The 12158-nt window shown below is 34.8% G+C and overlaps 1 protein-coding gene across 1 annotated transcript in view; it reads right to left on the bottom strand.

Moving 5' to 3' along the window:
- Positions 1-2076: 2076 nt before the first annotated feature.
- Positions 2077-12158, bottom strand: part of LOC136809728 (protein MON2 homolog) — a 42493-nt gene continuing 32411 nt past the window's right edge. The window contains exons 27-30 of the mRNA XM_067066275.1: positions 8920-9015; positions 8471-8582; positions 5494-5585; positions 2077-2755 (exon numbers count right to left, since the gene is read on the bottom strand). Of these exons, the coding sequence (XP_066922376.1) occupies positions 2607-2755; positions 5494-5585; positions 8471-8582; positions 8920-9015 (449 nt within the window). The 3' untranslated portion in view covers positions 2077-2606. The remainder of the gene's footprint in view (positions 2756-5493; positions 5586-8470; positions 8583-8919; positions 9016-12158) is intronic.

The following is a 12158-nucleotide window of genomic DNA, read 5'->3' as shown; positions in this document are numbered from 1 at the left end:
GAATCTTTCAACAAAAATACATTCAAATATAGCGCTTTTGATTCTCTGAAACAAACAAAAAAAATTTCCATAATTATATTTGATTATCAAAAGTTACAGGCATTCTTGTTTCCACTGCCAATTATATCTGGACAGACTTTAGTTAATTTTTAATTTCCATTTTAGTAGAGAGTACTTTTTCACTGGCCAAAGATAATTATGATTTTTTTTGATGACGTCATCAAACTAATATTTTTTATATGAATTTCCTTCATACTAGCAGAGCTAGAACATTTCCATAGCACGTGTAGATCAATAGTTATGCAAGTGTGCACATATGGTAGAAAGCACTCCTCTCCCTTGATAATAGGAACCCCCAAAAAGCTTGATAATGATAGGATTACTGGAGTTTGTCAAAAAAAAATTCTCAAAAAATTAGCTTTTCATATTTAACACACACTGTAATTACGTCTTTGTACAAAAATTAGAAAAACTAATGAACAGATTTTCAACAAAGTCCAAAAAACCCTATTTTTGGGCCCAAATTGGCCCGAAAATTTTTTTTTTCGAAAATCGGGCTCCGTCACATTTTGGTAATTTCCACAAAATTTCTATGATTCAATCCCAAGAAAAGTTGGTAACAGACGAACGGACGAAGGGACACACGAACACAGGTTAATTTATAGGACCTCCAGGTAGGTCCAAAAACTAAAGTGTCAACATACTTTTGAGACAGACTTTAGAAGAGATCGAAATATAAAAACACACAAAAACAAGATAGTCGTAAGTACGGCACAGAATGTCTAGACCACAGATTTTTAAAGCGCGAAGGGCTAGATTTTGAACTTTAAGCCATCACAGGAATAAATATTGGAAAAAAATATAGTTGCTATTGTTTTCGAAAACCCGCGAAGCTTCTGATTGGTCAAGCGCTGAAATTCTATTGTAGCGTCACGTGACCTAGGTAGCATTTTCTACCTAACCACGACACATATTTCAGCCGAAGCACAACATCTAGCCCTTCGGGCTTTATAAATCTATGGTCTAGACTCTCTCCGAAAAAAAAACCATTCATATTTTCGACGTATTTCGTTCATTACTATATTGTCAAAAAATAGAAGGAAAAAAAATTGAATAATTTCATTGGAAAATAATAAAGTTAAGTTGTATAAAAATTGTTTAAATATTAATTCTAAATGCCATGCCCCTAAAATCCATTTATCGCAATAAATTGTGCGATTTCAAAATTCAAAATATGGGGAATGTAAATGATGTTTCGAATGAGGATTTCATGAAATTGCGATTTATGATCAAAAGAAAACAAAACTAAAATAATCAAACTATAAATGTTTGACATGAAATAATCAATAAAATTAATCAAAAATTAATTATGCTAATTATTAAGTGAGATACCTTAAGTGTATTAATTTTAACACCCCCTTCTCACAGATCCGGTGGGATTCTTTCAAACAGTGGGACTGAAACTCGATGAGGATTGATATTACTACATTGTTTATGCCTGGGGATTTGAATTTACTCATTTTCAAGTCAGAAAATTCAGTGGGGATGGGAAAAATAGTATAATACTTTGCAGTGAGGATTGCTTTATTTGATTATTTTCAGTGGGGACAAAAATTGGAGGATCATTTTCCACCGGGGACGATATTTTTGCCAATTTTTACAGTGGGAAGGGGTTTATTTTTAGGCACCTAACCCATCATACAAGCTTCAAAATTTCTCACCTTCCAATAACATATTTCGGCCAATCGCCAAATTAAATACATCCCAAAATTAATACACTGAGGGAATCGAGCGCCAATTCTCTCAAGAGGACTTCGAATACTAAGAATTTGCCAAGAATGTCAGGAAAAGAGGGCAAAAAATGGTTTTTGTTGTCCAAAAGGTCTAAACATTTCACGGTGGTTCCGTATTTTTAAAAACAAAACTAAAATTTCTATTTATTACCAATAAACAAAGGAAATCTGTGCAATTCCAAAAAAAAACTGAGAGAAACGAAAAAAAATTGTCTCTGTAGAAATATTATACGATACCTATTAGAATGTTTTCCTAATCAAATCAAACTTCATGCCAAAGAAGTAAGTTTCATTTTGCTTTTGAGTGTTTTTTTCGCACGTTCGAGACAAAAATGAAGGGAAATGTATTATGACCATTAAATTAAATCACTGCTTTTTTGAGAACATTTAAAAATTACTTAAGAGAATATTTCAAGGCTCAAAATTAAAAATATTCACTGATGACGAGGCTCACCTCGATTTATGCAATTCTTATAAAAAACAGTTTATACCCGGTATGCAGCTAATATTAGATAATAATCACACTGGAGTAGAAGCCGCAAGACATGAACCCATTCTACCTGCGATTTTCACTACCTTGGAAGCTCCACCATAAATTGTGGATCGGATAGAACTTTTCTGAAAAAGTTGTAGATTTACGTTTTGTCAATAATGCATTTATCCTTTAAGTTCCAAACGGATGCATGTTTATCGCTAACAAATACTTTGGTTTCACTTCGCTCCAGTCTACTGCTAAACCTGGTGAGATTTTTTACTCCAATTTGTTATCTGCAATGACCAGTCAAAAGGCGTATGGAAAGCTTTCAAGTCCCGTCACATTTTTGGGTGAGGAGGTGCCAGCAAGTCTTGGAATTCCAACAGTGCTTCTTTGAGAGCGATTCGAACGTCATGTGATGTACACGTGACACATTCTAAGATCACTGGATATAAACCAATCACCTCACTCCACTGTGTCGCATCCACTGAAATGAGAAAATAAAACAATACATAATACGACTGAAGTTCGTTTAAATGATACACGTTTTTTTAATAAGAATACACTTTATAAGAATGTCCATGATAAAAATAGCCAAAAAATTAAGAATAATGCTAAGAATTTCACCATGGAATTTTGCTACTCAAGCTAAGAATGTCATTATTAGAGCATTTTCAATTATAAATTGTCAAATTACCCCTAAAGTCTGTCCAGATATAATTGGCAGTGGAAACAAGAATGCCTGTAACTTTTGATAGTCAAGTATAATTATGGAAATTTTTTTTGCTTGTTTTAGAGAATCAAAAGCGCTATATTTGAATGTATTTTTGGTTGAAAAATTTGCGATTTTTAGCGGTTAAATTTGCGATTGTAAAAATAAAGCTTTTTTTCTACTTATGCTACAGTAAAACCTCTAAATAACGGACACTCTAAAAGGCGGACACCTCTGATTAGCGGACAATAGCATTTTCCCCGGCCGTTTCCTAGTCAAAACCTCATAAAAAAGTTTCTAAAAGGCGGACACTCAATTAGCGGACCCTCTGATTAGCGGACATTTTTTTTTCGCACGAAATGGCCGAAGCCCCTATTTTAGCTCTCCAATTAGCGGACATTGAATATCAAACGGGGCACAGACGTCCAAAATCGAAAAAAATTTTTTTAGATATTTTTATTTCAAGCACTTATTAGTCTTATTATTCAAATTATTTCTACAAATTTCCAGTTCCCCTTGACCCATTCAACTACCAATTTAGGTAGGCCAAAGGAATCATAAATCACTGGTACTTCAAGTCCGTACCCACTACCTCGATTTAACCTCTTGCCAGTCACTCGAGCTCTGTTTTAATAACCTTTCTCTTGTTCTTCTTTGGCCTAGTGTCTGCAGATAAGTACTTTAGACCCCAATTTTGTATTTTTAACACCCTGGGATGGCCTAATTTCAAAATTGGAGCTCCGAGATCAAAAGTTTCTAAAAGGCGGACACTTCTAATTAGCGGACAAACCCCTTTCCCCGATGGTGTCCGCTAATTAGAGGTTCCACTGTATAACGTTTATTTTTACACCAGTGGTAGTTCAACCTTAGGTTAAGAAGTTTATTAAATTTCAAGGCAAACAGAAAAGTCATTTGGAAGATATGGGACCCGAAATACCCCTTGTTAGCACTTTTCTGTGAAGTATCAAATCTCCAACTTATTACTAAAAACGGGGGTTATGTTATCTTTTTTGAACAGTGCAATTAAAAGTTGGAAAATGTTAAGTGTTGGTGCATTGGTATTATTGGTATCATTGATTATTTCGAAACGAAGTGAAATCACAGTATAATTGTTTTTATTGAAAGGATAAGCATGAACTGATATTGCCTTTGTTATTTTTAAGTCGTTAAAGAACTTTGCTAATTCCCAAAACACTAAACACAGTTTGGCTATGAGGTCATTAAAGAAATCGTAAAACGTGTTATGATCGAAAAACTGTTTTATCAATCATATCACTACCACCGTTTTTAGTAATAAGTTGGAGATTTGATATTTCACAGAAAAGTGCTAACAAGGGGTATTTCGGGTCCCATATCTTCCGAAGGACTTTTTTGTTTGCCTTGAAATTTAACAAACTTCTTAACCTGAGGTTGAACTACCACTGGTGTAAAAATGAACGTTAAAGCATAAGTAGAAAAAAGCTCAATTTTTACAATCGCAAATTTAACCGCTAAAAATCGGGAATTTTTCAACAAAAATACATTCAAATAATAGCGCTTTTGATTCTCTGAAACAAGCAAAAAAAATTTCCATAATTATATTTGACTATCAAAAGTTACAGGCATTCTTGTTTCCACTGCCAATTATATCTGGACAGACTTTAAGTGAGTCTTTCACAAAAATGTCATTTTGCTGTAAGAATATTTTACTCTTGTCTCCCGAATAGGCAGGGGTGGGAAAATTTTCTAAATTCTAATAAGCGGGAGAGGGATGGATTAAGAGGGCGGGGGTAATTTGAAGACTTTAGCAAATGAACACATAAAATAAGAACCAATACTAACAAAAAGAAATTTTTTAACAAGTTTAAGGTCTATCCACACTAAAATAAAATATTAAATTATTCGAATTTAATCAGCAGGGGGGGGGGGGGTCTTAATAAGAGCGGGAGGATGGATTTTTCAGCGGGGGGGGGGGGGGGGAGTGACGTCTATTCGGGAGACAAGAGTAGGATGATTTTCTCAACAAAGTTAAGAATATCCATGATGAATTGGATTTACACCATTCTTATAAAAAAATGATTGTAGTCCTTAGCGGTTGCCGATTCTAACATTCTTCCGGATAAATTTAAGATGCGCAACTTCATCTTTGTCGGTGGGGATGATAATCATTATAGATCCTAACTAAGAAATTCTCTTAAATGACTATAACTTGATTCTTTGTTATTATATGTGAGGAATTTTATGAGGCAAATTTTCTCGATTTAATTTTGCTAGTCGGAGTTTTGAAAAAATTCGCGAATAAGCCTGAAAACAGCTGAGAAATAGCCATTTTTGCCACAAAAGGAGGCTTAGGACTGGTTTATCCACCGAAAATGCGATTTTTAAAATTTTGTGGTGGATTTTAATTTCGCGAGTCAGGAATCTCACAAGTTTTAATTTCGCGAAAATGGCAAAAATTTGCGAAATCGCAAAACTTAATCTCGCGAAAGTTAATCCGATTAAATTAAAAATGGAGGTAATGAGAGCTAGCTTACGTATATTTGGTCGTGTCTCCACTGTCTTTTTGAAGGACGAAAGCAAAGTGGATATGGCTTTGATAGCAAACGAGATTTCGAACATCCGTGCCCTAAAAAAGTGAAATGTTAATAAATGGTTAATAAATGCAGCAGAACTTAGACTTTCAATCAGAGCTACCTTTTTTTATGCCCTTCCTGTTCTGAGGAAATTTATAAGAGTGGATTTGTTTCGTGTGTCCCCATTGGAGGAATTTGGTTGGTGGTGTTGCAATTTTGAGGATTTGTTATAAAAAACACCCCGTGGAAGAATAACGAATTTGCGGTTTGCTTTGAAAGAAAAAAAGTTTTACTATTGCATTTTGTTCACATTTTGATGTTGTCAATTAATGTATGCATGTTTCTAAGCGATCGGTTTTGATTGTCATTCATAACTTATCTTAGTGATTCTCCATTGTTTATTCAATTCTATATATTCCATGTTTTTCTTTCACGAAGAATTTCAAATGACAAATTTTGAGATTTGTTTGATCTCACATTCTTACGTGAACTTAGTCTTAAACGGAGATTAATGTTTTGTCGACATATTCTTGGAAATTGAACAATATAACTTTTACAAGACTACAAACGTTGCTAAGAGTTACGAACTTTCTTTCAAAATGGCGCATTCAAATAACAGCAACAATGTGACAACGATCTCAACTTTTCAACAGGAAGACAAAGTGTTTCAATGGGCACAAAACACGGTCGCCTCTTTCTTCCTCAACATTTTCCCCATTATTTTTGGCATCGGAAGTTTGTGGAATTTGTTGATCATTATTTATTTCGTGCAGAAGAGTTTAAGGAGAGGTTTACGAAAGATGAGTTCATACCATTTTCTCATCATCAATTTGGCGTTGGTAGATTTATTCACCAGCTTCAATGTCACTATATTCTACCCACAATACAATGTTCCTCCTTGGACGTTGGGTGAATTTGCATGTGTTTTTCTGGGCACGTTCCCGACTAATATGTGTCCTTTGGTTTCCTGTTGGCTATTAATGATAATCTCATATGCTCGCTACCGATCTATTGTCCATCCCTTCAAACCACGTATCGGTAAAAGGAAATACACTTTGGTTTGTTTACTAATCTGGACCGTACCCATCTATCCCTACTTGTATCATTTGAATATAAAGCTGAAAGTGTACGATGGCCTTCTGAGCTGCGTATACGATGTCCCTTTGGAGCCTTATTTAGCGGAAACAGCAGGAAGATACCTTCTGGACAGTTTTGTACCACTAGCAGTGATGTATTATTTTTATCGGAGGTCATCGATAACCATACACAAGGAAGTACAGGTCAACAAATTCTCCTTAAACGATTTGAGCCGGCTCAGGAATCGACGTGCTTTACATACTTTGAGCGGACTTATCTTCATTTTCGCCGTTACTGTCGTACCGGTGAGGTTGTTAGATATCTTACGGTGGAGTCTAGTGATTTATGCAAACTATTACAAGCCTCATTTCTCAACTATTATCCATAGTTACAGGCTATTAACTTATCCAATTGTGGTGTTCGTTTACTACTTGAACAACATTTTAAACATTTTCATCTACGCAAAAATGATCCCTGGTTTTCGCAAGTTTTTGTGGACCATTTTGACGTTCGGGAAAAACAGGAAGGAAAATAAAAGGAACAGAAATCCTTCAGTTTCAACTGAGGAAGTGTCAGTGAGCAGAGAGAGTTGGCGTCTAAGCTTATTCCCACAGACTGGTTCGTATAATGTTAACTGAAGCTTACTAAAAGAAATTGTGGTTTCTAATCAAGAATTGCACGATGACGCAAAGTTCTTTCAATTGATTTGGAAAGAACGGGTTGAAAATCTCGCCCGAGAATTCTTCTTTTCGAATAGATTTCATTTCGTGATTTCTTTTAGAAAGATCTAAAATTTATAAAAAAGAACAAACATAAAGCACAAAAGGAAGAATGTTTTATTTTTTTTGCGAATTTTTGTCAAATTTCTTACTTGACATAAACTTTAGCAAAAAGGGTCCAAAAATCATCTTGGAAATTTACAGCCCCCCTCGAAATCTTCTGCCTTAAAGTTCAGTAAAAACTAGGAAAAGTCTGTGAAATTAAGTTTGTAAATCTACGAAATATTGTTTTCTTAATGAAGCAGTGAATAAAATAATTCTCCTCCTATTCAAAACCACTAAACCTAAAACTTCGTTGCTAAGCAGCAAAAACGCAAAAATAATATCAATTCATACGTAAACCTAAACTGATCCTCGCACTTATAATATCTAAAACCTCTTCCCTTATAGCCTGTACCAAAATCCTCTTCGCTGACTGAAAAGACAACGTAAGCACTGACCTTTATATCCCGGCCAACCAAAAAATCTTTAATCGGAGCTTTTTAAAAAGTGGTACCCTAATGGCGGCACTACTCAGTAGCGGTGTAAATGCATCGAGAGCACTAGATCTACTTTCCCTCGAAAACTTTTGATGATGTAGCGCCGTTAGACGTTAATTTTTAACACTATGACTTCTTTGCGGGTACCAATTCAAAAAAAATTCGATCAAGGATGGCGGATATAGCTTGGTCCAGAGATATATAAAGGTCAGTGAATGCAAGTCACAAAGTTCGGTTTGTTACGGTTAGGCAAGATTCTGTGTCTCATGGGCAGGATGGTAGAGGCTACACTGCCAACAATTTAGATTCACGATATTTGATGTTTTACGAAGTCATGTTGATTAATATTTATTAGATATTTAAATGCAATGTACATCCAGCGATAAAACACTAGTGCAACGTGTGTTTGCTCGTTAGTGTACCTGTGTTTATGTTATTATAAAAGCTTACGGTCATATTTTTCAAGAGGTTTATATAACCAAAAGAACGATAAAAAAACTGGCAGTGAAAGTCATAAGAAAATGGAAGAAAAAAGAAGACCAAACCTTGGCAATTGAATTTGAAAAGGAGAGTCGCCTTAGAATGGAAATCAAAGGAACAAACCTAGGTAGTGGAAATTCTCCGTTCAATCGTTCATCTTCGGCATACTTCAAAAGAACATCGCGACATCTTTGCATCAATGAACTCAATGCCAGTCGCGAAAGTTGTGTTTCTTCTGAAATGAAAGAATATTAAAGGTTTTATTTTATATAAGTGTCCCCGTTTCATATCAAACACATATTTCATATCAGGACAGTGTCTACCTATTGTTATATTATGCTGATATAAGCAGAAAAATGTTTTCCTTTTCCTCTTTCTCAACAATCTTGCTCCACATTCGTATCAATCCAATGTGAAAAAGCTTGTGAATTAAAACTGACGAGTAAGCAAACGATATCACTCTTATATAAAAACAAAACCTTTTATGTCATGCGTTGATGAGACCAGAGCCAGTTACACATCCAGTTTTTATTATCTATTCGAACAATTCTACGTGACCGAATACCACTTACCTTTGTCATCAGTTTCTTTGAAGAATGAAAATTCCAAAAGTGTTTCAAAACAAAGTTTGGCGAATTCTTCTTTCATAGGGAACGCTACTGAATCGCCTGAAATAAAAAGCCAAGAAGAGTTATATTCAGTCAAAACGACCCAAAGAAGTTTAGTAGCCCTACATCTGAGAAAAATTTACATGTTGAAAATACCTGCCCGAAGATTGATGAAATAAAATGTGGGAAACACCGCAGAAAGTGCAGACTACAATAGATGAAACAAGTTCATATCACTTTCTAGTCATATATCATTTAAAATAGCTTGAGAGGTTTTTTTTTACCCTTTTAGTGACACGGTCATTTTGTTCTAAGTTAAAAAAAAAATCGCTAGTGCAAACTTTAAATGTTTATATCTCCGGATCTGGAAGGAGTTAGAAGCTTGTTCATAGCTCGTTGGATAGCTTGAGTCTCCTATTTCTTTATGCGCGAACCTGCCTGAATGATAGAAAGGTACCCAGTGGTAAAACTCCAAAGTAATTCGCTGGAGGACAGAATCAAGTAAAGCAGGGGCAAATTTGAAGGTTCTTGGATCACTCGTTGACCAAAAATGGTCTAAAAACGGTCAAAATTTGAAAAAAGTGGATTTTTGACAAATTTTTGCATTTTTTTTGACTTTTTGGCTTAAAATCTCGCTAGAAAGACTCACTTTTGATTGCTTTTTTTGCTTGAGGGCTTCGCCCTCCTACATAGCCCATGTCTGATATATACGACATTGGTACTTAAAGGGTTAAATAAACATTGAAATAAACTCTCTAATAGTTTCTGGTCCACACAATACCAATAAATCAGATGACTGGATTAAAATAAAAAATTCTTAATAGCACTTTCGAATCATACAGTACATATGACCAGGAAAGGTTATCTGATACATGTGTTAATTTTTATTGTAGCGTGATGAGGGAAATCAACGATCGAAAACAAAAGGGAGTTTCCCCCAAAAAAACGAAAACCCGAACAAAAGTTCTCTGGGGAAAAATCACTTCAGCGGCCTTACATAGTACCTTGCCATCTATTTTTCTGTAAAAAAAACCCATTTTTAGTTGATTCTTGGCCCAAATTTGCCCAATGTCCGATGTTTTGGATATTGGGCTCTGGCGTATTTTTGGCATGACCTTTGTGCAAAGAAATTGTTAAAATGAACAAATGAGCCGATCCCCAGAAAGGCTGGTAACTAAACAGACGAACGAACTCCATGTAGGTCCAATAAGAAAGTAGCCTGTACCAACTCTTCTTCACTGACTGAAAAGATAACGCAAAGTTCCGTTTGTTACGGTTAAGCAACATTCGAGACACGGTCAATATCACTCACCGCCTCTGCGGTGGAGCGTAGCTATTTTTAGCATTCAATCTAGCTCAATTAAAGTGACGGAGTGTGATTTTTTTCGTGCCTTGCGTGCCTTCGTGCCCTTCGTGCCTTTGAAACAAAAGTTCGTGCCTTTGAAAAAAAAGTTCGTGCCTTTCGAAAAAAAGTGCGTGCTTTCGAAAAAAAGTTCGTGAAAAAAAGTTCGTGCCTTTCGAAAAAAAGTTCGTGCCTTTCGAAAAAAAGTTCGTGCCTTTCGAAAAAAAGTTCGTGCCTTTGAAAAAAAAGTTCGTGCCTTTCGAAAAAAAGTTCGTGCCTTTTGAAAATAGTTAATGACAAACAAAATAACGAGAAGCTTCATTAGGTTAAAAAACTTAGAAGGGTGGTAATTTAAACTACATACACTTTTTTATTAGAACGCCTTTAAATCATATAAACTATAAGTAGTTTTGGCGAGCAGGGTATACTTTATTTTTTAAAACAAATTTCAGCTGCTTTTTGTCTTTGAAATTCATAATTCATAAAAATTCATAATCAACTTTTGATTATTAGAAAAATAATTACAGGAATTACACAAATGAGAAAAAAAAGAAGACATTGCATATTAACGAATGCGCTTTCGAATGTTTAGTTCAAGATTCCAATGTTTTATTTTGAAAAGACAGGAAAGACAAAAAAGGATATACATGAATTTTCGGCCCCGAAAAAAATTCCCGTCTTCACGTTTGTTCCTCTTTGGACGAAACTCGTCTTAGACTATAGCATAGTCTATGAAAGAACTTAAAGAAGAGTTAGAAATTTTTTTCGTAACAGCTGTTTTTATTTCACATAAAGACAATATGACTGAAGTGTTTCAATTTAATTTTTGTTTTTCACAAATACCCTAGTCTGAATCGCAGACCTCTACAAAACCCCAGGTAGTATAGGTCTGCTTAATGATCTACCAACCGCTTTCCGGTTCGGAAAGGAAATCTTGACGAGTTAATAATTTGATTGACATCGATGTGTACGCAAAAACGATCGTTTCGAACGTTTTCAATGGAATGTTTACATTCGAAATTCGAATCCCAGACCAGAAAAACAAAACAGAAAAAAGATAAAAAAACAATCTGATGCGCGCATTATGTACAGTCTGTAGATTTATTTTTGACTTTTGCTTTTATAACATATCTGGTCTGTAAATTTATCAAAACTTTTCCATCAGCTCTTCGGTCGAAGCTCAAAAAATACAAATATGAACACAAAAAGTGAAAGAAAACAACCAGAAACACTTCAATCTCTTCAAAGAATTGAAGCTAAATACCTGAAAAGATACAAAGGCCACACAGTACTAAAAAGTGAAATGCCAAAGCTGAAGAAAAGTTCTCTGTTTGTTTTAACATTTAAAGGCCCTTGTTGAAGGAACAACCACACTCTCTTTTGTAGAATCATAAAGAACTAATGTCAGAAATATTCAATATGACCCCCAAAACAAAATGTAATGTATATACATAACTAGAATACCTTGAAATAATCTGCAACATATTTGTAGAACTGACATAACAATTAATTATCTGGAGCCAAAGTGATCAACGAGTCCAGTGTGGTAAAAAATTATACACTCATACAAGTCCAAATTCAAGCATCAAAATGTAGTTCTATGAAGCAAAACTTTGTTGGTGCACACAGAAGACACATTGGGGCACTTAAATTCAATAAATCTAATTTCTCCTCTATTACAAAATCTCCACTTTAAACAAGAAAGGAGGAAGAAAAACAAGCAAACTTCCTTCCGCCTACTTTTTTTTCGAAATCCAAATATATTTTCCAATCTATGATTTGGTGCCTAATGTCTTCATTTTCACATCAATGATAGTTTGATACATTCCCAAAACGTTTCAATTTACTTTTCGTCTTTCAC

Source organism: Clytia hemisphaerica, unplaced genomic scaffold (genome assembly GCF_902728285.1).
Source record: "Clytia hemisphaerica strain Z4C2 unplaced genomic scaffold, Clytia hemisphaerica genome assembly, whole genome shotgun sequence".
Lineage (NCBI taxonomy): Eukaryota > Metazoa > Cnidaria > Hydrozoa > Leptothecata > Clytiidae > Clytia > Clytia hemisphaerica.
This window is presented reverse-complemented; position numbering and strand designations above follow the sequence as displayed.